General features: G+C 40.8%; 1 protein-coding gene across 2 annotated transcripts in view; it reads right to left on the bottom strand.

Annotated features, from left to right (window-relative positions):
* LOXHD1 (lipoxygenase homology PLAT domains 1) overlaps window positions 1-26,875 on the bottom strand; it is a 183,328-nt gene that overhangs the window by 133,134 nt on the left and 23,319 nt on the right. For both annotated transcript variants that reach the window (XM_064378976.1, XM_012440784.2), the window contains exons 5-8: window positions 15,829-15,927; window positions 10,204-10,352; window positions 4,386-4,509; window positions 1,474-1,724 (exon numbers count right to left, since the gene is read on the bottom strand). In XM_064378976.1, coding sequence (XP_064235046.1) covers window positions 1,474-1,724; window positions 4,386-4,509; window positions 10,204-10,352; window positions 15,829-15,927 — 623 coding nt within the window. The remainder of the gene's footprint in view (window positions 1-1,473; window positions 1,725-4,385; window positions 4,510-10,203; window positions 10,353-15,828; window positions 15,928-26,875) is intronic.

The following is a 26,875-nucleotide window of genomic DNA, read 5'->3' as shown; positions in this document are numbered from 1 at the left end:
AATAAGAATTAAAACCACAACAGGATCATTTTACAACCTCCAAAATGGTAAAAATTAAAAATTCAGACAATATAAAGTATTTACAAGAATGTATAAAACAAAATGTCTCTTACACATGGCTGACAGGAGAGTAAAATGGTGCAACTACTTTGGAAAACAATCTAGAATACTTTGGAAATAACAATTATCCTATAAAGCTGAAAACTTACTTTCCCTGTGACCTAGCACTTTCATTCTGAGAAGCTCTTACACACTTCTACAAAAATACATGTACAAGAATTTCATGGCAGCATTGCTTACAGTAGTAAAAATCAAGAAATTATTCCAAAATATCCATCAACAGAAGAATGGACAGATAAATTGTAACTCATTCATACAATGGGATACTTTGCAGCAGGGAAATGGATGAACTACAACTTCTGTTACCATCTGAACAAATCTCTAAAACATAATACTGAGTGAAAATTGCCAGTTACGGCCAGGCACAGTGGCTCATGCCTGTAATCCCAGCACTTTGGGAGGCTGAGGTGGGCAGATCACCTGAGGTCAGGAGTTTGAGACCAGCCTGGCCAACATGGTGAAACTCCAACTCTACTAAAGATACAAAGTTAGCTGAGTATGGTGGCTCATGCCTGTAATCTCAGCTATTTAGGAGGCTGAGGCAGGAGAATTGCTTGAACCTGGGAGGTAGAGGTTGCAGTGAGCCAAGATCATGCCATTGCACTCCAGCTTGAGTGACAAAAATGAAAGGAAAGAAGGAAGACAGGGAGGGAAGGAGGGAGGAAGTTGCCAGTTATACACAATACGAGTTTACATAAACAAAATTCATAATAGTATATGTGACGGAAATGAAACCGTCTCAAGAAAGAAAGAGAAAGAAAGAGAAAGAAAGAAAGAAAATTGCCAGTTACACACAATACGAGTTTACATAAACAAAATTCATGATAGTATGTGCCCTTTGAGGGAAAGAGAACTATATGACTATGGAAGGACACAGGAGTTTCAAGAGCATTGGGAACATTCTGTTTCTCAAGCTGTGTGGTAGACAAAATTGAGGTTTGCTTTTTAACACTGTCTATGTCTTACAGTTATTAATGTATGTTCTTTAAAGTATATGTATTCTGGAATACAAACATATACTTTAAAATACTTATTGATTGAAAGATTTATAAGCTGAGGTAAGACACTACACCAGGAATCAGGGTAATCACAACCACCAACTGAATGCCTCTGGGTAATCTGTCCTGCTCGGCCCTTGTACTCATGTACAGAACAGCCCTTTATCTGACCACCCTTGAGACAAGGTAGATGGACGCATAACCACCCAAAATACCCAATGAAAGAGGTTGCCCATGTGCTCTGTTACTAGTTCAGAGGGAGGAGGAGGTTGGATTCAGGTTAAAAATTTGTACTTGCAAGTCAAAGAGGAGAGGGGTTGAATCAGGGAAGGCTGTCCTCAGGGGCATCCCTTACCTTCTCACAGTACCAGCCTCTGTTGACACCCACATTGCCATGCCCAATGGAGACCCGACTCAGGGGGCTAAGGAGGACAGCCAGCTCGATGTGGAAGATGTCCGTCCGGCCTCGGTCAAACACGCCGCCCTCCAGGAAGATTTTCCCACTGTTCTTATTCCCTCTGGCCCCATACATGACCAAGTAGATTTTGGATTTGGTACCAGCCCCCCGGACATCCCCAGTGAAGACGGTGACAATATACGTAATAGCTGGTATGGAAACAACAGGAAAGAGAGTGTTCAATGTGAGCTGCATCATAATATCCCACCCCACTCCTCCCCTTCCTGATTACATCACCCCCAAAGCCCTCCTCTTCCACACATCCTCTTTCCCCATCATGTCCTCCTCCTCCAGATGCCATCTAATGTCCCTCTCAACCTCATTGCATCTTTTCCAGAGTTTGTGTGTCAATGCATCTGAGTTTGAGAATGAACTGCACGTATTATTACAGGAAGCTGTCAGTGCTGATCACAGGAAACTAACAAAGAGAAGGAGGAACTCGGGTTGGCTAAGAATAGTACTTATTATTAATGATAATTACTATGTGTACATTATTAATAGCTGCCAGATGAATTCTGTTATGTCTAATCTAATTATAATAGTCAACTCCATTAATGGAGATTTATATTCAGGGCTATCTGATTCATTTAGCTTGCTCTTTTGCTGATAACTTAAAAACATAACTTTTAATGGAGGACATTAATGTCCTCCTTTGCTGCCTGATGTGGTAGGTTGAGGGAAGATTGAGGGTGAGGGAGGACTGAGGGTGAGGGAGGATTGAGGGAGAGAGAGAACATTGTTGGTTGGGCCATTTGAGGTTCTGGTCTACCAGGGGGCAATATGAAGACATGGATTTCAGAGGAAGAACTAGCAATGGGAGATCAAACTCTGAGACAGGGTGAAATACAAGAAAACACCAAAGGCAAACATTTGGACAGGCAATTTTGCTAAGGTCTGGCCTATATTTTGGTTTGTTTGTTTGTTTGTTTGTTTTTGAGACAGAGTCTCACTCTGTAACCCAGGCTGGAGTGTAGTGGTGTGATCTCAGTTCACTGCAACCTCCGCCTTCCAGGCTCAAGCGATTCTCGTGTCTCAGCCTCTTTAGTGGCTGGGATTACAGATATGTGCCACCACACCTGGCTAATTTTTGTATTTTAGTAGAGACAGGGTTTTGCCATGTTGACCAGGCTGGTCTCAAACTCCTGGCCTCAAGTGATGCACCCACCTCAGCCTCCCAAAGTGCTGGGATTGTAGGCATGAGCCACCGTGCCTGGCCTGGCCTACATTCTTTAATTCTGTCCTGGGGTCTAAGGCAGTTGTCATTTTAAGCCTTGTTAATTTCCCCAAGCACCCCTTACCCTACCATACCCCACACTCTTATACCATAACATCAGAGAAATAAAAATCTCAAATTTCTTTGTGTGATAATACATGTAACTACATGGGTGCATTATTCATTCTTAAACTTACACTTTCTTTTGTTCAGCATTGAGTGCTTAGTAGATGCCAGGCCTTTGGGAGTAAATAAATAAAAAGAAATGGCCATTGCTCTAAAAAAAAAGAAAAATTGGGTCTTGAGCTTTATTTCTCTAAGATGCATGGACAAATGGTGTTCTCACATCAGACATACTTCCATGGCCTAGGATACAAGCAATTCCCAGCTGCTATTATTTATGCCTTTCTTCTATCACTAGGAGACATGGAATATTCACACATTAAATGGGATTGTATCAATTCTATTCGAGTATATTTTTTAAGTAAGCTGCAAACTTTTATTTGCAGATGATTTGTGCCACATCTCACAATGATCAGGCCACAGTGCTGAGGTTGAAAAGCACTGGAGCAGAGGAGCATTTAGTTTCTTAAACAGCAGCAATAAAGGTCTGCCAAGGATGCATGGAGCAAAAGAAGGGAGAAGTTACCCAGGCCAGAGAAGGTCAGAGATGGCTCAGGGGAAGCGACTGGAAGCAGGAATTTGAGAGGCAGAAAGAAGAGAAAAGGTTTTGCAGGATAAGGATAAGGCAGGTTCCCAGGATAGAGAGAGGGAAAGAGCAAGGCAAGCAGGGAGTTGAGGGGAGAAGGAAGGCATGGGAATGAGGTGGAGGGGAGAATGGAAGGTGTGAATGTGCAGTGGGAGAGAGAGTGTGGGAAGACTCTGTGGATAGGATAAATGGAGCCAAACTGTGGAGCAATTTGTACATTATAGTACAGAACATGGATTTTCTCCCATGGTGAGTCATGGGAGGTTCTGCTGCCGAGAACGTTCTCAGATGTGCGCAATATCAATGTTGATTTTCTAGAACATCTATGACTGTGTCTGCCATGCTGGGAGTTAAAAGTTTTCTGTGGAATTTATATAGGTTAGGGCTTTAGGAAGCAGACCAAATCCTGAATCCATCACTTGCCAGCTGTGCGCCCTTGAATAAGGCTCTTCCATATGCCTCAGTTTCCTCACTTGTGAAATGGGAACAATAACAGTTCTACTTTATAAGGTGGTTGTGAGGATTGAAGGACACAATATGGGTCAGGTACTTACCAAGAAGGCCTGGCATGTACTAAGCACTCAATATCAGGAAGAGTTCAGAGTAAATCAATGTCCTGGGAAACATCCGTGCTTATCAGAAGTTCACATTCTGACTTCATCCTATGGATACCTTCCTTTGCCTTGAGCAGTTATCTGCTTAACAGCATCCCCCAAATCCTCTGGCAACAACAGAGCCCCCAGGCTACAACCCAGTGGGACAGAACAGTTTCAGGAGCAGAAGGAATGCTGTCTGCAGACCCAGCTGGCTCCAGCCCCACAGATACCAACACCGACCCTTAGGCAGAAAGTGAAATACCCAAAAAGCCTCCCTTTTCTTCAAATCTACCTGTGGTCTCAGCTCCGCCCACTAAGATATCCCTTTGGATTTTGCCATCGTCTTCATCCAAGGCCAGCCAGCGGTTAAGGGGAAAGTCATATTTTCTTTTGTTCCCAATATCTTCAATAACAATCTGGGAAGGAGAAGAGCGGGCAGGGATGTAGGTAAGTGTTGGTGAGGGTGCACCTGGAGATCTAATCCAATCTTCCAATCACTTGAGTGTACTCTGAGAATATACTGATATCTGCTTCGTGGCCCAAGGAAAGCTTATCACAAGGACACAACTGTGTCCAGGAAACCTGGTAAAGCCTAGAATCATGCAGGGATGACTGGCAATCACCTTCTGCCTTGAATTACTAAGCCACTGCTCCCTCCTCTGCTGCAGATCATTTTTAAAATTGAAGCAAAAAATTTGGCAGCATGTGCTCTGTGAGACTGGTCACAAGAACTGGAAGCCTGGATTTGCAAACTGTGACAAAACCATCACTGTCCTCACAGGCTGAAGGTTGGGATTCTGACCTTATTGGTGAGAAGCAGAGCCCATGCCAGGGGAACTGCAAACCCCACATCAGGTACAGTGAATCCTAGGATCTTGTGATCAGGTCAGGAAACATCAGCCACCAACAGTAAGGCTAATGGGATCTGTGAAGCCTTCCTCAAGGACTCCCATGTGAGCTAAGTTAGTGACACTGAGATAAGTGTGCTTTCTAGAATACACCAAAGAGCTGAGAGGCCCTCCTGAAATGTGCCAGGAAGAGCCAACTGAAAACTCACTCTAAGAGAAGTAGAATTGTTAATAGCTAGAATGCGTCCTCCAGTCATAACTCAATGTGGGCAGGGGGTAACATTTTTACTATCCACATGTATCTCATAACATCATGTTATAGACCTTAAATATACACAATAAAATTTATTTTAAAAAATCAATCACTTCAGAACAAGATTAAGATGATAAAACACTACCAAGACCAAACAAGCACCTGGTAGCTTTGTAAAATATTGAAGATAATACTGTAAAAAAAAAAAAAAAGGATTAGAACAAAAACACACTTTCACGGTTTTCTCTATATATATTCAAAGTGTACAACCCTCTGCTTTACATTATTCCTGCAGGAAGTTCTGTCTCAAATGAATTTCAAAGTATATAGATTTTTAGGAATGCATCTCTTGCATAAAATGCAACCAACTTGTATCAAAGACTCAGGTAATAGGAGTAAGAAAAGAAACCATCACATCAGGGCAGAGCTATACCAGGACAGTGCCATCCAGGATCTGAGAACTGGACTAAGAGCCTCCAATCAACCCTGGATGTGAGATGGGGGCTCAGTTATTACCTAACTGGAGCCAAGAATGAAAATATAAGTGGGAGGAGGAAGAGGAGAGGAAGAGGAAGAAGATGGGAGATTTAACAAGCATGCCCTATGTTTCAAGGGCACCTTGACTATTGTCAGATACCGAGTCTGAACAAGTCCCACCTTATTTGAGGTTGGGTAAAGGGAAAACACCAACTTAAGGCCTTGCAAATTCTTGAATCAAAGACAGAGAAGATCATTCCAAAGAATAAGAGGAAGGGCAAAACTCTAGAAAGGACCTAATACAGGACACACCAAAGGAACTCATACCATTCAACTGATGTGCTTAAGAGAATTCCAGAAGATTTAGTCCTTACGAAATAGGAATAAACATCTTTAAAGACAGATGAGACTACAGTGAAAATGCAGTAAGATGAGATTAAAAAATAACTAAGTTAAGTAAGAAAGGGTATCAAGAAAAATAAAACTATACAGCAGCAAATAGATCAAAGTTCTTATAATTCTGCCTGTTCTTTCACCAACTCCTGAGAATGTACTGTAAGAAATAATCATAATGTACATAAAGATAAGCTACAAGAATGTTTGTCACAGCACTATAGTATAATAGTATACTGTATATATATACACACACACACACAGGTTGAACATCCCTGATCTGAAATTCAAAATCCAAAATGCTCCAAAGTCCAAAACTTTTTGAGTGTGGACAACCCATCAGAAGTGAAAAATTCCACACCAGACCTTATATGATGGATCACAGTCCAAATACAGTTAAAACTTTGCTTCACGTAAAAACTTATTAACTAACATTGTGTAAATTTACCTTCAGGCTACTTGCATAAGATGTATATGAAACAAATAAATTTCATGTTTAGACTTGGGTCCCATCCTAAGATATTTCATTATGTATATGCAAATATTCCAAATTCAAAAACACCTGAAATCTGAAACACTTCTTGTCCCAAGCATTTTCAATAAGATATGTTCAAGCTATATAGCATAATATACATTTTATGTGTTATATAATAGCATAGTCTATAGCATAATAATATAGTATAATAATTTTGAGGAAAAAATAGAAATATTTGACAAAAGGAGATTGGTTTAATAAGTCATGGTAGATCTAAAACACTTATTTTGGTCATTAAAATTACATTGTAGCCAGACATGGTGGCTTACACCTGTAATCCCAGTACTTTGGAAGGTCAAGGTGGGCAGATCATCTGAGGTCAGGAGTTCAAAACCAGCTTGGCTAATATGGCGAAACCCTGTCTCTGCTAAAAATACAAAAATTAGTGAGGCATGGTGGTGGGCACTTGTAATCCCAGCTAAGTGGAAGGCTGAGGCAGGAGCAAAATTGCTTGAATTCAGGAGGCAGAGACTGCAGTGAGCCAAGATCACGCCACTGCACTCCAGCCTCAGTGACAGAGCGACATTCCATCTCAAAATAAAATTATATTGTAAAATATCCATGCCATTCTATTTAAATAACATGGGGATATATGCATGCTATATTTAAAAATGAAAACAAGTTTGTAAAATATGGTGTACATTATGACCCCATATTTTTAAAAGTGATATATTAATTAATAGAAAAATGACTAGAGAATGTTCATCAAAATATTAACTGGTTATATTTGAGTGGTAAAATTATGAGTGATTTATATTATCTTTTTTGTTTATTTGTATGTTCTAAACATTTTATGATGAACATGTATTAGTTTTGTAAGAAAAACAATTAAAAGAAACACATTCAGAATTGAAATCACATTGACAGGAGAAAGAAGTATAACTCAGTATGGAACAGCCAATCAATGATGTGGTGGGAATTTGACAAGTTCTCAAGGAATGCAAAAAAGCAGAGATGACCGGAGTAAAGGGGAAGCTGCGAGTTTTGGAAGATAAGAGATTGGAAATCCAATAGGCGGGCAATTGGCAGTCCTGAGGAAGAGACCAGAACAAATGCCACCCAAGCAATAATCTAACATATAATAAGAAATCTATTTTCTGAGCTGTAAGTTAATAATAAATTTAAAAAATAGCCTACCCATCAGATAGAAAACACATACTGTGTTCCAGAGAAATTAAACAGGGGAGGGGAGGGAAGGGGAGGGGAGGAGAGGGGAGGAGAGGGGAGGGGAGGAGAGGGGAGGACAGGGGAAGGGAGGGGAGGAGAGGAGAGGAGGGAGGGGAGGGGAAGAGGGAAGGGAGGGGAGGAGGGAGGGGAGGGGAGGAGGGAGGGAGGGAGGGATGGAGGACTAACACAAGCCCCACTTCTTCTAGATGCTGTCTGGTAAGACTTTTGAATTAATATAAAGAAAAACATCCTGCAAGCATCTGGCAGGAAAAAAAATTAGGTTACCCAGAAAGAAACAAAAGTCTGCTTGGCCTCAGTATCAAATTTCAGAAGGCAATGGAATAAAATGCACAAAGTTTTAAAGAAAAAAAAGTGTTTCACCCATAGATTTCATACCTTGCCAAGTTGGCCTTTGAGGGTAAAGGCAACAAAGAGACACATCTTGGCATGTGAACCTGCCTCCTTGAGAAACCTTCCTGAGAGCACAACATAGCCACATGACCAAGAAGGCACCTGAGTTCAAGAATGTGAAACTGTTCACCCTTTAAAGAAAGCTCTGTCCACTAAACCTTGCATTTTCAATCTACTGTCTTCCTTTTCAGAATGAACGAAGTGGACTTCAAGGTATCTGCTCTGTGCCCTGCCCTGGCTGAAGTCATAAAATGCACAGGTCTCCTCTCCCTGCTTTGCCCAGCTAAACAGAAAACCATCTGAAAACACACCTCTGCTGGTGTATTGGCTATTTGGATTCTGGACTCCCGCCTGATTTCTTCGCCAATCCAAGCAGCAGTTCCACTTAGCCTCCTGGTGCCCTGTTCAGCATCAGGCTTGCTGTTCTTAGGACCAGGCAAGCCTTTCCTTTCCAGAGGAATTTGGGTATTTATTCCCCTGTTGATTCAATGCCCAGTCCCATGTCAAGAGCTAGGGAGGTGCCCTCAAGGAACTTTCAAACTAATTATGAAAAGAAGTGTAGCCGTCACTAGGATGCTCACTCAATACCCTTTTCAATCACCTTCTTCTTAGTCCATTTCTATTCTATAGGCTGAAAACTAACCACCTGATTTCCCAGTTTTCACTGCAGCTAAGGTGGCCACATCATACGTATTTGGCCAGTGAAATGTAGCCAGAAGTTCCAAGGAAGTCTCTGCTGTTTTCAAAATAAGGCAAGATTTGCCAGAAAACAGTCTTTAGCCCCCTTGTCAAAGCCTTTATCCCATTCTTCTCTCTCCCTCTTTCTGTCTGGAACATAGATAAGATGCCTAGAGATTCAGCAGCTGTTATGTGCTCACGAGGCAACAAATTGGAGGATGAAAGTCCCAGTGCTGACAATGGTGATGCAGAGAGGGAGCAGGCGCCTCGGAAAGCAGCTGCAAGAGCTCTGAGTTGACTACATCTGGATTTCCTTGCAGCCAGATACTTTCCTAACTGATACAAGAAGATAAATGACATTAAGCAAAAACAAAACCTCAACTTTAAGACAGCATCATTCTTTACAGTCAAGTTGTTATAAATCTGAGGGTTTTCTGTTTTAAGCAATAAGACCTTTCTCAAAATGCTTTTTCAAAAATATATAACCCATTAACCTTTTCCTACAATTCTGTAATGAATGGAAATATTATATGTTGATGTCTTCATAACTGAAGGAAGTCTATGCAAAGGGCTGGTTGCCTGTTTTCTAAGTGACCTCAGCCTGCTGTGAATTTTTAATAGTCTTTTGGTATTTTATATCTTCTTTGACTTCCCATTACTGTTCTTGATAACCCTACCCATTACAGTGCCTCTTTCCCCTTCTAATTTTCTGCCAGAGGTTTAAAGTTACAGGAAGCAAGTTTACTAGAAGGGATTACAGGCAAGCCCTAGACACTGAGTGCAAGTCTGAAGAGGGCTTCCTTCAAAATCAGGACAAGGCCAGATAGAGTCAGGGGCATGAGCTTTCTTTACAAACTTTGAACAGGATATGTTTTAGCTGCTCAGAAGGCTTTTTGCTTTCTTCTTGATTCTTATCTTTGTCCTGGACAGGTGAAACTATAACACTAGAGATCCAGAAATGTGGGGTACAAAGCAACAGGCTAAGATAAGTCATAAGAAAGCATACGCTTGGGTCAAAGGAATGCCATAAGCAAGCAGGGTTCTAAAGTTTCATGGGAGGGGGAGGTTCTGGTGGGCCAGGGTCAGGGAAAGCTTCATGGCAGAGCCTTGAAGAGTGAATAGGTCCTGGCTAGATTCAAATGAAAGTACTGGGCTTCCTGTGAAGGTAGTAATGTGGGTGAAGTCTTGGAGGCCATAGGAGGACAGCATGGCTGGTCAGCTGGCTTAAGTAGAAGAGTGGATGCAGATAGACCTAGAGAGGGAAGTTGGAGCTGAGATACAACCCTCTGAACAGCAAGAAGCCCCCCTTCCAAGGCCACAGGAACCACAGAGAAGCAGCTGAACTCACCTTGGACAGGAACCAACCTGCAGATCCCCCCTTATTGTTGTGGCCAACATTGATCTTCATCAGCTGCCCCAAATCCGGGGCATCCAGGATGAACCTGTCTTCAGCTCCCTTTTCAAAGTTGTCCTTTTCATTTTCCAGCCTACGCTCCCCTGTACGCACAGACACACAAAAAAGATTACAAAAAGACCAGAAGAAAAGAATTTCCAAGTATTATTCATGGTCCACCCACTGAAAGATGCTCTTCCAAAGTCAACAAGGGCAACTTCCTCCTGAGATCTGAGGGCTCCTTACATCCCTCCAGTCTCTGGACCAGCAGAGGTTTGCTTCATGTGTGGCTTGTGCCCAGGTTCTATAACTAAGCTTTTGATTTCTGCTTTAGTCTGGAGTCCCCATCCTACTAAACCGATTTGTACCCCCAGCTGTAGACCTAGGACCCTGCCTTGCTTTTGCCAGTTGCTTGTCCCAAACTGGAACAATAGCCACAGCAGTTTGTAAAGGGGCTGTTGGTATTCAGCCTACAGATTTCCTTAGACCTGACTCCTTTTCTGGAAAACAGTGCTGGCAAGTATTAATACTATCAGTTGCTGCTGGTTGTTTAACATAGTTTGGATTTTTTCTCTCACTTATTCCTCACCATGATTCAAGAAGGAGGTATTATTATCATTATTTTTTTTAAGAAGGAGGTATTATTAACTCTTGTCTTGCAAATGAAGAAACAGAGACTTAGAGAAGTTAAATAACTTAACAAAAGTCATGCAGGTTATAAGCACATAGTTAGGACTCGAATTCTAACCTGTTCTTTACGCTTTGCAGTTTTCCATTATTGTGTATCTTAAGTTGCTTGTGCTTTTAATGAATTATTTACAAAATCCCATCTCTAAACTGAGATTAAAAAGGTACTCCTTTAGAGTTTCTTCTAAAAATGTTCTAGTTTTACTTTTTCACATTTAAGTCTTTAGCCCATCTGAAAGTTATTTTGTGCATGATGGTAAAAGGTAGAAATTTAATTTTATCATTTTTCATACAGTTAGACAATTGTTCAAACACCAGTAACTGAACATTTCATCTTTTTCTTGTGATTTATAATGCCAACTCTAGGTGTGTTTCTAGACTCTTTATTCTGTTTCATTGCTCTATTTTGTTTATCCATCTAGCAATATCACACTGTGTTCATTTTTAGAGACCTAAAATGTCTTAATATCTGGCAGGGCAAATATTCCCATATTATTAATATTGTTAGCATTATTTTCATTATTCAAAATTGTCTTGTCAATATTTAACTCTTTATGGCTTAGCCCTACATGAATTTTAGTAGCAGTGTAAGCTGTGGGGTATTGCCTTTTAAGAATTTGACTGAAATTGCATTGCATTTATAAACAACCTAGGAAAATTTGACATCCTAATGAATTTGAGTCTTTTTTCATCCATGAACATATTTCTCAATTTATTTACATATTCTTGTATATTCTTCAATAAAAAATTATAGTTTTCCCAAAATACTCTTTTTAATGTTTATTCTTAGGTAACATATTATAATTGCTAATGTAAATAATATATTTTGAAATTAAATTTTTGCATTACTTCTTTTTCTTAATTTTTGTATTGTAATCTTATATGCAGCAACTTTATCAAACTTTCTCTTTCATTGGTTCTAATAGTTTGTAAATTCCTCTGGATTTTGTAGATGACCATTATTTTTTATAAAAATGAAAGTTTGTTATTTCATTTTCAACCATTATAGCTTTTATTTCTTTTTCTTGCCCATTTTTTTCTGACCCTAGGACCTCCAGTACTGTGAAGAATAGAAATAATGACTAGCAGGATTATTTCTTTTGTTATTGGCTTTTAAAAGAGTGCTTTCAAGTTTTCAAAATCAAGCATGATATTTGTGCAAATTTTGATAGATAGCCTTATCTTTTTTTAAAAAAAATCTATTTCTAATTTTCTATGGGTTTTTAAAAAATGAATGATGCAAATTTTCCGTCATCTATCAAGATAATTCTATTTTTCCTCTTTAATCTGTTACTATGATAAGTTATATAAATAGATTGACTAACGTTAAATTATCATTAAATCACTGGAATAAACCTTACAGAGTAGGAATTATTTGTCATGTATGTATATATTTATTCATGAATTTGATATGCTAATATTTTATTTAAGATTTTTGGGTCTTTGTTCACAAATAAGACTCATCTGTACATTTCTTTCTCTTAATTTATCAGCCTGATTTTGGTATCAAAAATCATAAAATAAACTAGGACACATTACCTCTTTCCCTATTCTTTGAAATAATTTATATAAGATGAAGAATCATAATTTCTTAAATATTTGGTAGATTTTGCCTGAACAATCTTCTTGGTCTGATGTCTTGGGTGAATTTTAATTGCTGCTCTAATTTCTTTAATAATTACAGATCTCCTTGGAAACTGGCTACAGCATGTTCTTAAGACAATCTTTTTAGGATGCTGAGATGAAAGATCAGGCTACGTCATATAGTGACAATCATAAGGCTTGGACCCCAGCCTCTTCATTATGCTAGAGGAGACCCTCATGGTCCCTCAAGTATAAATGCTGATGTGGCAGAAGAGGACCGAATGCCAAGATCCTCCCACGTCATATTGCTATGGGACCCCAGCCCCAGGAAAGAGGCTAGTCTTCTCCAATAATGTACCTTAAAGGCCTCACAGCCCAATGGCCAATGTCTGTCTCTCAGGTCTACAGTCTTGCCCTCCAAGATCCTCCTGGGATGACCCAGTATGTGATGGGCAATAGGGACCTGCATGATTGCTATTGCTACTCTCTCTGCTAGTTCCCTCGAATAAATTCTGTTCCAGGTGGTGGTGGTGGTGGTGGTGGTGGTGGTGGTGGTGATATAGCATGTGCTACCAGATTATTCCTATTACAATTTATTATTTAACTACTTAGAAATATGCTTTTTAATTTTTAATTGGGGTGATACAGACATTTCTTCTAATTTTATTGCCTTATGATCAAAGAATATTATCTCTATATTATTGATTCATTTAAGTTAAGGCTTGCTTTGTGGTTTTGTGTATGGTCATTATATGCTTAATAAGAATGTGTATTCTCTACCAATTGGATGTGGTAATCTATATACTCCCATTAGGTCAAGCTTATTAACTATATAGTTAAAATCTTTTCCACTCATACTAAATTTGTATGCATTTGGCCTATCCATTATTGAGAGGATGATATTAAAATCTTCCATTATGATTCTGTATTTGCCAAGTTCCTCCAAGAATTTTGTTAATTTTTGTTTCACATATTTTGAGAATATGTTGTTAAATTTATACAAGTTCAAAATTATTGTATCATTCTTTTTGTCATTATTCCTTTTGTCACTGTCTAATATATTTTTATTTCAAACAAAGTGGTTTGCCTTAAAGTTTCATCTGACAGATATTAATATAGCTCTGCTAGAATCTTTCTTGTTTGTTAATGTTTTCCTGGTATACTTTATTTCATCCCATTTATTCTCAGACTTTCTGTATCATATGCTGTATTTAAGCTGGACTTTAGGATTTTCATCTAATATGAGAATATCCAACTTTTAACTTATGACTTTATTTATTAACACACTTGTTTTACTTTTTGCTATTAGCCATGTTTTTTCTTTGCTTCTCTTTCTTCATCCCTTCCTTCTATTGGGTTGATTTTTTATTCTTTTTATTTATTTTTTTGGTTTTCAATTATACATTTCTATTTTGGGGTGATTACTTTTACAATTTCGATATGCATACTTAACTTATTAAAATCTGCAGTTAATCATTATCCCTACTTTCCTGGGAATGGGGAGATGAGCAGGAACCAAGACCCTTGTTATGTTTTAACTCTCATCATCCACTTTCCTTCTCAAATATTGATTTTAATTGTTTGGGGTCCACATTTCTCATGCACTGATGTGAGTCATCATTATTATTGTTTTGTATAGTCAATGCTTACTTAGATTCGTTACATATATCCATTTTTGTTCAACTTTGTTTCTTATATCTCAGTCCTTTCTTCTGTGTACAATTTCCTTTTTCTTGAAGTATATCCTTTAGTGGTTTTTTAAGCATATGAATGGTCAACTCTATTTATCTTTGTTTTCATGGAAATTTGTTAATTTAGCCCTCACTCTGGAATAATAACCTAGCTGGTATAGAATTATAGGATGATATATATCCTTGATTAGAATAGTGAAGATACTATTCCACATACTTATGACCTATATAGGTTGCTGATAGGAATTTGCTTTCAATCTAATTATTGTTTTTACAGAAAGTAATCTGCCAAATCTGCTTTCTTTTAAAATATTTCCCTTTGCCTTTAGTTTCACCACAATGTATCTAATTATTTGAAATTCCTGAGGATTTAATCTTATTGAGCGTTGTGTTGATTAATGCTTAGTTATAATGAATTATATACCTCAGTGCTTTGTAGTTTTGGAAAGTGAACACATCTTCAGTGTTTTATCTGTGGAAATTTCAGGCAGTCTTGCAAATGCTTTTGCCAAATAACTAAAGGTATTACAGGCATGAAACCAATTTTCTGTACTTGAGGAAGAGGGGCTCCCAAATTACACTTGGAGTGTAAAATCAGACCTCAAGCCCACATGCAGTGCAGGCCCAAGGTATCAATTTCTCAGCAATTCTTTTTTTTTAATTTAGAGCTCTTGCCAAGAAACATTTACTGTACTGATGAGCAAATTTTTTCCTGCTCTATTTTTTCACTGAAGTTGCTCCTCTGAACCATCAGGGCTTCTGGCTTTATATTCAGTTTTAATTTCAAATCTCTTGACTCATGCAGAGCCAAGGTCTCATTCTCTGACCCCACATGGGTATGAAAGCTCATCCTCTAGACCATTGAGCATGAAAGCTCTCTCCTTCCAGGAGCCACCACATCTATTCATAGTTAACACTTTGGTTTTGAATTCCCACTTCATTTCTAGAACCGGTACCTGGAGATTTCTCTTTTTTTTTCCTTATAAGCTCAGCAATGCATTTTGAATTCTTTAATATATTGTTACAAAATTCACATTTCTTTGTAGCTTTTCCAACTCCTAGGTAATTCTGCTAAATTGGCAGAAGCAGAAGAGAACCACTTGTCTCATTCTTCTGACCTGAGCTTTCTCTCAACACCTACAGCTGTGTCTGAGTTCTCAGTTCTTGCTTTCCCTGTAAGGTCAAGCCAAATTCTATTCCCAGCCTCATTCTGTTCTGCCCCAAACCACTGCACTGAATCAGGCCATACCCAGCCACATCCCAAAGTATAACTCAAGATGGACATGGATCTTAGGGAGATAGAGTGAGAATGAGTTTCCTAGAGATCTGAAGCTTCAGAGTGTCCATGGTCTGAGATGCAGAACAATTGCAATCAACCCACAAACCAGCCATACTATAATCTGAAAACACATCACACACATAAACTTTACAACACAAAATGAACACGCTGCTGCCCAGGACAGGTCATTTCAAACTACATCACAAGAAGAGAAATACTCAATAGAGAAGCCCAAAGAGGGGCTCAAGCTGCTTTCCTCTGCTGGGATTGTAGGAAGCAGCCCATGTATGAAGCAGTCCTGGGCATGGCTTGTGAAGCAAAAGGATTCAAACCCATTACCTGTGTCTCCATATTCTCCAAAAATATTGATGAAGACATCAGCATCTGTTCCTGCACCAATTATATCACCAGTGTACACCTTGACTTCATACTTATTACCTAGGAACAAGGAGAGAGAAAACCTTAGCTCATTAAGCATCCTGAGAAGAGAATAGAGACTCCAAAGTAGCTACCACACCATCTGCGCTTCCCCCCAGTAATGCATAAATTGTCACCATTACTGTCAATAACAGCTAAAAACAAGTCAGTCCATATTGGTTCCAAATGGTCATTGCATGAATTGTCATCATTACTGTCAATAACACAGCAAAAACCAAATCACTCAACATTGGTTCCAAATGGTCATTGGATGTATGACCATCACTGTACGTGATGAATAAATCAGAGGTAGAGGGGACCTTCTTTTTTTATCTATTAACATGTTGCCTTGGGACACAGGAATTAGCCCAGACCCAAGGTGCCACCCTAAACCAACCCCCAGCATATCTCCCCTGAACTATTGAAATGTCTCTAACTAGCCCCCCTGTATCTCCTTTGCCTTTCCCAATCCATTTTCCATATTGCACCACAGTGTAGAAATTCACTGGGAAAACTGGACTCTGCAGATGAAAGTCAAACTTACATGTAAATTGTCAAGGCCATAATCAATGCAAATACAAGAGGCACCAATAGTGGCTGGCATGCTTAGGGCTCTTTTGAAGACCTGTATCTGCTTCCTGTATCTTTGCTCCATTCACTGAACAGAAATTAATTCTCTGTAACCTCCAAATGCCTTAGCATCAGTCTCAGTCATGGCCTTGATGGGGGACGAGGCTCAATGTAAACTTGACAACATGATGAGACCTGCCCAGGTCTCCCCAACTGGAGCCTGCCTTAGAGAAAGGAGCAAAGGCCAGGGGTTGGTATGTGTGGTCAAGGGAAGGGGACTCCTCCAGCTTTTCATTGGGTGCCAACAATTCCAATGGCTGAGACCACTCTCCCTTCCCTTTTCCCTTCCTACAGTGGCTTCATATTTTTTATGTAGCAGAATTCTTTTCTTCAGATGTCTTATGCCCTCCTATAAATACTTGAAATCAGAAGCCTTACCTACAGGAAACGTCAAACAACACAAGACGGTAAATGGCAAAACTCAAAAACCATTGTCACAGGCAACATAGCAGAGCTGACTTCGTTCTCTCCTCCCTGGCTGGCAGCGCCTCTGATAACATTGGCTCACAACCTTTCCCAGCTCCAGTCCAGGGCTCACTTCACACAGAGGTGAGACCTCTCTTCAGGGTGGCAAGATGCCCAGGGCCCCTTGGCTGGTGAAGCCGGGGAGGGTGGGGGTCAGGGGAGGTTCTGAAGGTCGCCACTGAGCATCAGTCCATTGGAAGGGGCAGCAGGGCTCCAGAGAGAACTGCACACAGTGAAGCAGGAGAAAGGATGAGACAGACTGGGAAGCATTTGTCAAAGGGATTGACAATATTCTGAATCATTCCAGAATGCAGAATTCTAATTAGCGGGTTGAGTTATAAAGTGATTTTCACTCACCAAAGGAAGGATTTTTGTAGTATCTAAGCCTATTCAACAAAGGAATGGATGCCCTTGGGTGGGAAGAGGGAGCTTCCCATTCCTAGAGACACCTGACGGTTAGCATGTGCCAAGCACATTGTTGGAGAGCCACCTGCCAGTTATGCTGCACAGAAAATGCCACAGGTGAGAGGACATGGAAACACTAAGGGTCCTTTTTAATCTGCAATTCCCTGACACTTGACCAGGAAGAACAGACTCTGGAGGGAAGCCAGGAGATCAGGGAGACATCTCAGAGGGTAGGTGGGGAAGCACCCGGATCAGCACAAGTGAGGCCTGGGCGGCGTGAACCCACACGGGACTTGGAGAACACACAGCATCTGTGCTCGGGAAGGTCTGGAGAAGCAGACCATGAAGACAAAGCGAGGCAATCTGGGGAGACAGGCCAAGAGTCAGAGATCAGGAGACCAGGGCTGGAGTGGAAGGAAGTTTCTAGGCCTTCAGCTAAGGTAAACAAGGGGCCCAAGCCAAGAGATCAGGAAATCAGGTGCACAGAGGTCAGGAGAAAGCCGATTCTGGAACAAGCAGACTGTCCTCTATCCTCTGCAGAACTTTCTATGGCAGATGGGGCCCCAAGTCCATATGCAGTTGGTTGGGTGGCGAATGGAATCCCTGTGTGACAGGTGACTGCCAATCACATTGAGAAGGAGACAAGAGCAGCAGGGATGGACAGGTGCACCTCATGAAACCACTGAGGTTCATCACATTACTTTTCTACCTCCTTTATTTCATATTCCCTCTTCAAGCAGAACCCTAGACTATCTACTTCGCCATTTTCCAAAACAAGGCCCAGGGTTTCAATGCCAGTCCCGACCTGTGCGTAGGTGCATCTGCCAATGAGAGAACAAGGCTGAGTAAAAGCAGGGCTCCATTCTCTCGCTGGTGGCAAATGTCAGTGTAGGGCATCAAGCCTTCCTCCCTAACAGTCATACGAGTACGCTCCCTCCCCAACCCCCGCCAATTTCCTGTGACTAGAGTTTCAGTGAGTGCAGACTTGCTGTTCTGGTCTCAAGTGGGTTTCTGCTTGTTGAACTCACCCCTTGGATCTTGTGATCTGTGAGAACAAAACGCCCACATATGAGATGGGGTTGCTTCCCTGGCAACTGGGCACTGAGCAGAGAGAAAGGTGAAAGGCCGATTAAAAAAAAAATCCTGCCCAAAGACCAGGAGGAAGAAGGGAAATAGGGAGAAAGATGATGAGAAGAAAGAAGTCCTATGTGGGCCAAAAGGTCACCTTTCATCTCTGAAAATGACATGGTGGATTCACCTTCCAGGACAAAAAATACTAAACATTCACACAGGCGTTTGCAGCTAACAAGCCACTGGCACATCCTAGATGCCATTTGATCCACACAATGGCCACATGTGATAGGGCAGGCAGGTACTGTTGACATTCTCATTTACAGATAAGAAAACTGAGGCTCAGAGGGCACAGTGGCTCGCCCCAGGACAGGTAGTTGCTACATAATGCAGGAAGGGCTCAAAGCTACGTCTCTGGTCTTTGAATCCAGGGCTCTTCCCAGGACACCCCAGGCCTCCCGGGCCCTATGCCAGGGTCAGCAAACTTTTTCTGTAAAGCGCCAGATAGGAAATATTTTAGGATTTGCAGGCCATTCAGTCTCTATCACATCAGCTGTTCCATTCTGCTGTTGTGGCGTGAAAGCAACAATAGACAATACTACATAAACAAACGGGTATATGGCTGTGATCCAGTAAGACTTTATTTATGAACACTGCCATGTGAATTTCATATCATTTTTATGTGTCCCAAAATATTGCTTTTTTAAAAAAAATTCTTTTCAACTGTTTAAAAAATATAAAAACCATTCTTAGCTCGGGGTTCACACAAAAAGAGGTGGCAGGCTGGGTTTGGGCCGCTGGTGAGAGTTAGGCTATGTCTTGCACTCTCTGGCACTGCTCTGCCTGTCTCTCAGCAGGGGATGGTGGGCAGATCTGCTCTCTGTGGCCTGAAATGGGAGCAGAGCTGCCTGGACCAGGGTGGTCGGCTGCTGGCTTCAGGATAATGGCAGCACATCCTGACCACTAGCTAAGCATGTCAAGGGTCTGAAGATTGGGGAAGGAGTCCCCCATCTGTGTTGCAGTGGAGCATGTCCTGTGCCCATTGTGAATGACCAGGGCCAACTTTCCCTGCCCCTACAGTGCCGTGTGGCTGAGCTGAACCTGGCAGTCCACTGATAGAGGAGAAGGCCTGGTCTGGGGTTTCCTAAAGGCAGGGACAGAGGGCAGCACCACTTCTGCAACCTTAGTTTTAAGCCTTTCATTCATAACCCGGTTGAGAGTGAGTAAGGAGCAGAGATGGAAAGAGAGGTGAAGGTCAAGTTGGAGGAGAGGCTAGCACTGAGTGCACCCCTCTTCCTGATCAAGCTTGGGAGAAACAGTGATGGATTATGGAAATCGCTCTAGAGCTGGCCTGTGATTTACCCAGTTAGTGTAGTATCTGTTGTTCAATTGTCCCTAGAACTGATTTCTCCCTGGCCTTTTAGCAGGGCTACCAATAACCTATACAGGGCCTTTGTGCAAATTAGGGAAAAAGAATCCCTTTCTCAAGACACTTTGCTGCCATCTGTTGGATAACTGTCATAATAAACACGCAGATCTACAAGCTCTCAGATGTGAATGTCTCCTTACATAGTTGCACTTGTGCAGTGCGCAACCTGCACATGTGAGCCCAGCAACCCTACCAGCTCAGGGAAGGATCGTTGCCTCCTTCCACTAAAGGTCAGCATCAGCTCAGGGAGGTCAAACTAATTTAAGCATTGATCTGAAGAATATACAATGAGGGTTGTAGACCAGGGATTAAGCGAAACACATGGTACCTTCCAAAGCCAAACAGAATTGAGCTGGGGTCCTGTGCAGGTGGGCTTGGCTGCATCCTAAACACAGAGTGCCTACTCAAGGCCACAACAGAGGGTTGTCTGGGGCCCCCTTGTCCTGCTCAGTGGATACAAATGCCCTAACGTGCCCTGTGGCAGGCCCTGTGGCAGGGGCACAAGGCTGCTCCCTCTAAACAGGAAATCTGTCCCCTGCAGGCTGGCCGGAAGCTGTCTGCGTGGGTTTCCAGAAAAGGCAGACACTGGCAGGCCTGAGCTGCCTGCCTGCGCCTGGTGCACCAGCCACCCCCACAGCCTCCCCTGCGCTCTGTCTGGAACAGTCAGCACACAACAGTGACAGAACACGTCTCCGGAGAGCCACCACAGGCCATGCAGAGAGGCAGAACCATGAGGGGGCCGGGCCCCCAAATCCGGTGCTACATGCACAGTGGAGCCTGGTGGGGCTGCTTGCCACATTCCCGACCACAGAAGTTAAGCATATGTCCTGTAACTAAGCCCCCGTCTCATCAAGACCCAAAGTGATCTGAGCCTCAGGGAAGCTCACGTGGTCCAGGCTTTCTTAGGAAGCAGAGAATCATGAATGAACTGGTGGAGTTTCTTTTCCCTGCCTTTTGCCCATCCCCAGATCCTGTTTAAATAGAACGTGGCTTTAGCTATTTTAGCGGGTGAGGGTGAGGAGGGGGTTGGAAGGAGGATGACTGGGCCTGATTTTACCCCACCCGCAAGTGAATCCGCAATGGCTCACACCCTGACACCCCTCACTTCCGTTCACTGAGAGCCAAGACGCTAGAAGTGAGATATCACAGGCGCTGCGTAGGAGGAGATGAAAATGGCAAGGGAGAGAGATTCAGCGGGGGCTGCCCTGGGGGTGGGAGATGAGGGGGAATGTTCTCTCCCAGCCAGGGAAGGCCCCCTCACTACTCAAGCCCACACAGATGTGGGGAAGGGGTGGTCCGCAGAGCCCAAGGATGGGCATGGGGGGCAATGCCACATGCTGGAAGCTGGCTCGTGGCCACCGACCAGTGGATTCCCTCCTAGGCACGTGGACTCCAGTTCTTTCCCCCATGCTACCCCCAAAAGGTTTCCTCTTTCTTCTTCAGGTCTGGAGGTCCACTGTTTCTCAGCCAGGCTCCCGTCTACTGCCTGTTCCTCATTCTCCAGACTCCTCCACCTCCAGTACATCCAACCTACCCTCCTATCATCAGTTTGTACCAACTCTTCCACGGCCTCTGCAAAATGCTCCCTGCTCCTGGGACCACACACAAGGCACTGGGAGATGGATGACAGGCTCTCTTCCTTTGCTTTCCTCCTGTAACTTTCTTCCTTAGTCTTTTCTCCCTCTTCCTGTCTTACAAATAGAACTGGAACTTTTCTTCTCTTCCTAGAATACCCTCCACCTTGCTCTCCTTGCAGACACAATCCCTTGTCAAAATCATAAGTGCCTCTGACGCTCCTGAGAAACTGCTGAGCCGGTCACCTCCATCACATCATTTAATCCTCACAATGATGGACCCTAGGCTACTAGCATCACCACACAATGATGGACCCTAGGCTACTAGCATCACCACACAATGATGGACCCTAGGCTACTAGCATCACCACACAATGATGGACCCTAGGCTACTAGCATCACCATTTTTGCTAATGAGGCAATGGAAACAGGAACTTAAGAAACTTGACTGTGTTCACACAATTAGAAAGGGTGCAGCCCAGATTTGAACTCAGGGCATCTAAACGAGGTTCTCTCTTGGCTGTCATTGCCCCCACTCTGCCAGCTTTAGTTCAAACCCCAGGTCCTCTGAGAAGTGCCTACCTCCCAAGCCCACACTGCCCCACTCCACAGGTCCTGGTGTCTGCATTGCTCCTTTTGTACCTAACTGCTCAAACACGGTTCATGCATTTGACCTCAGCCAAGCCTGGTTATGCACTGACATGAAAACATCACTTGGTCATTAAAAGTTGCTCATGAGCAGTAATCAAGAAATAACACTCCACAGCAGTGGAATCCAATCTTTTGGCTTCCCTGGGCCACACTGGAAGAAGAATTCTCTTGGGCCACACATAAAATACATTAATACTAATGATAGCTAATGAGCTAAAAAATATGCAAAAAAGTCATAATGTTTTAAGAAAATTTATGAATTTTTGTTGGGCCACATTCAAAGCTGTCCTGGGCCACATGTGGCCTGTGAGCAGTGGATTGGACAAGCTTGCCCTATACCATTCATCACCCTCAAGTAAACATACAGCTAGCACATTTTTCTAGGGAGCTGTCCAATGTAAGTCTGACACCATCACGTGTTGAAACATAGGAGGGAGTAGATCAGCTTCCACTCCTTTAGTTTTTCCGGTTCATTCCTTTTCCAGCTCAACCCTGAAGAGCGATTTCCACCTGCTCTGCATTCACTCGTCCCCCTTTGCTCTGTTTCTTGCCTTTCTACAGAAGACACCGCCCATCCACCTGCGCATTTCGATAACTTTGGCTCACTTCTTCCCTTTCCGACCCAGACTCTAGTAGGCTGCTAGTGTTTATCTTCCCAGAGGACCAGAACACCAGCACTTCTCATATGCTACTGGAATGTCACCCAGCCTTCCAGGAGGGCAGGTAAGTGATGTGCCCAAAACCTTAACATTCTGCAAATCCCTTGAACCAACCATTCAAGCCCTATGCATTAGTTTATACTAAGGGAATAGTTATGTTAACTGATCACCTATAAGGATGTCTATCACAGCACCGTTAAAAATGACAAAAAAATTGGGAACAACCTAAAAGCATCCAAAATAGGAGATTTTGAGGGTGAAATATTATATTCTCCCATTCACGGACTACTATGCCACCATTTAAAATAACGGATGGGCCAGGCGTGGTGGCTCATGCCTGTAATCCCAGCACTTTGGGAGGCCAAAGAAGGCAGATCACTTGAGGTCAGGAATTTGAGACCCAGCCTGGACAACATGGTGAAACCCTGTCTCTAATAAAAATACAAAAATTAGCCAGGCATGGTGGTACACACCTGTAATCCTAGCTACTCAGGAGGATTGCCTGAACCTGGGAGGCGGAGGTTGCAGTGAGCCAAGATCATTCTACTGCACACCAACCTGGGCCACAGAGTGAGATTCCATTTCAAAAAAAATTTATATATATATTTATATATTTTTATATATATATAACATTCTGTTATTACATATATATGCATATGTAATCTGTTATTACATATATACACATATATACATATAATATACATTATATGTACATGTATATATAATGTAATCTGTTATTACATATATTGTACATGTTACATTACAATAATGTACAATATATGTATATATGTATATATACACATATAATGTATATATACATATAATATACAATATATATAATGTACAATGTATGTATATATACATATAATATACAAGATATATAATGTACAATGTATGTATACATGTATATATATACACATATATACACATATAATGTATATATACATATAATATACAATATATATAATGTACAATGTATGTATATATACATATAATATACAAGATATATAATGTACAATGTATGTATACATGTATATATATACACATATATACACATACAATGTATATATACATATAATATACAATATATATAATGTACAATGTATGTATATATGTATATATATACACATATATACACATATAATGTATATATACATATACAATATATAATGTACAATGTATGTATATATGTATATATATACACATATATACACATACAATGTATATATACATATAATATACAATATATATAATGTACAATGTATGTATATATGTATATATATACACATATATACACATATAATGTATATATACATATACAATATATATAATGTACAATGTATGTATATATGTATATATATACACATATATACACATACAATGTATATATACATATAATATACAATATATATAATGTACAATGTATGTATATATGTATATATATACACATATATACACATATAATGTATATATACATATACAATATATATAATGTACAATGTATGTATATATGTATATATATACACATATATACACATACAATGTATATATACATATAATATACTATATGTAATGTACAATGTATGTATATATGTATATATATACACATATAATGTATATATACATATAATATACACATATAATGTATATATACATATAATATACAATATATATAATGTACAATGTATGTATATATGTATATATATACACATATATACACATATAATGTATATATACATATACAATATATATAATGTACAATGTATGTATATATGTATATATATACACATATATACACATACAATGTATATATACATATAATATACAATATATATAATGTACAATGTATATATGTATATATATACACATATATACACATATAATGTATATATACATATAATATACAATATATATAATGTACAATGTATGTATATATACACACATATATACACATACAATGTATATATACATATAATATACAATATATATAATGTACAATGTATGTATATATGTATATATATACACATATATACACATACAATGTATATATACATATAATATACAATATATATAATGTACAATGTATGTATATATACATATAATATACAAGATATATAATGTACAATGTATGTATATATGTAACACATTACATTACATATACATATATGTACATATTTTTGTGTATATATATGTAATAACAGAAGATTCAAGGCTATAATGTAGTATTAAGTGAAACTACACAGTTATAAAATTGAGTATAATGCAATGCCATTTTAATATACAGGGTTTAATATGTTCATGAACAAAAATTTAAAGAACAGGAAGGAAATTCACCAAAATGTTAACAGGGGTGTCTCCAAGGCAATTGTGCTCAGTACTTAAGTTCAAGCCTCCGGGTTTGCTCCTAGCTCTGTCCTTATAGACAAATGACTTCACCTCTCCGTTCCTCGGTTTCCTTCATCTGTAAGAAGGGGATAACAAAACACCTCCCTCACAGGGTTGTGAAAATTAAATGGATATTTAGATAGATAACGTGGATGGATAGATTAGATTACATAAAGATTAAAAGTTTGTTGTGAATGATGCCGGCCATTGAGTAAGTGCAGGACAAAAATCAGCTGTTATTGTCTTTGAGTGATTACATTATGGAATATTTTATTATTCTTCTGTTTTGTACTTTTGAATTTTTACAATGGCCATATTTGTTCTGTGATTAAAAACTGAAGACTAAAGTCACCTAATGTCAATACTTGAGTAGGTCATGTCCTGTGTATTTCAGAAGAAACTGTCAAAAGTTCCTGCCAATTTATTATACCCTCAAGCTGGCTTTGGCACACAAGCCCCTTGAGCCAGTCTGAGGCTTAAGGCTGGAGGAAGGATTGAGAACTGGATGGACGATGACAGAAAATAGACACGAGGGCCACAGCGGAGACCCAGCCCCAGGCAGGTGGGAACCCTTTCTCTGACTCTTGCTGGACTCACACTGGCCAACACCTGTGACTCAGGGGAGGGTTCCAGCAGGAAGCCATTGGCGCTGGAATGGACACTGACAGCTGGATCAGGGCCAAGACTGTCTGTGTCATCAGTTCAGAATTTGATGTGTACAAATGCAACATGGAGAAAATGCTACTTCCACAAACAGGGGGAAAAAAGATTAAACAACGTATTTAAAGATCAAAATAATCAAGTCTGAAGCAAATACACAATTCTATGCATTCATCAAATGTTCTGGCTGCTGGGTTGAAGGGGAATGTGGCTGGTGGTGGTTCTGGGAGGGTGGAGGCCACAGTGAAACTATGAGGTGGAGAATCCATCCCAGCCGTGTGAGTGACACTGGGCCATCAGAGCCCATCATTTCTCCAAGGGCCCTCATTTCATTTAAAATCCTAGAAAACTCCTTCCACCTGTGAAGTCTCAGTTTGAGCATCACCTCTTCTATGAAGCCCTCCTGATTTTTTCTTCCTCTATGCTCCCATTGGCCTGGGACATATCCCACTTAGAATATTCTATCCCTTTGCACTGTAATTATTTGTTGGCCTGACTCTCTCCCCTCTAGACATATTCTCCCCTCTAGACTCTAAGCTCCTAGAAATAAGGGCCAGTACATATGCACCCTGAGTGCAGGCTGTAGTGCATAGAAGACTTTCCCCAAAATGCCCACTGAATCACTGGATCAATGTGCTTAAGGGAAGGAATGACGAAGGAGCATGAGCTGGCACCAAAAGCCCAAGACAGCAGCTCTGCCCCACAGTTAGGCTGTGTGACCAAGAGCAAGTGGTTTAATTTCCCTGGGCTTCCGTTTTCTCCTCTCTGAAATGGAGGAAGAGTAGATAAAGTCCCTTTTGGTCCTTAAATTATCTGATGTGTCGCATTGGGGCTTCACTCAGAGTGGTTCTCTTCTTCCCACTCTTTCCGGAGATGATTTTCTGCGGTGCTAGGTGGGAGCAGATGGGGTGGGCGAGGAGCTGCTGTGAGCTTCAGTGGAGAAGAGTGCTGCAGGCTGGCCTGGCCCTCCCTACCCTGGAACCCTTGCCCCTGCCTGGGAACTCCTCCATGGGGTTCAAAGGAATAATGACTCCAAAGCA

The sequence above is a fragment of the Aotus nancymaae genome, unplaced genomic scaffold (genome assembly GCF_030222135.1).
Source record: "Aotus nancymaae isolate 86718 unplaced genomic scaffold, 86718_ANA_hifiasm-v0.15.2.pri h1tg000020l, whole genome shotgun sequence".
Taxonomy (NCBI): Eukaryota; Metazoa; Chordata; class Mammalia; order Primates; family Aotidae; genus Aotus; species Aotus nancymaae.
Note: the sequence above shows the minus strand (reverse complement) of the source record. Positions and strands in the feature narration are given on the sequence as shown.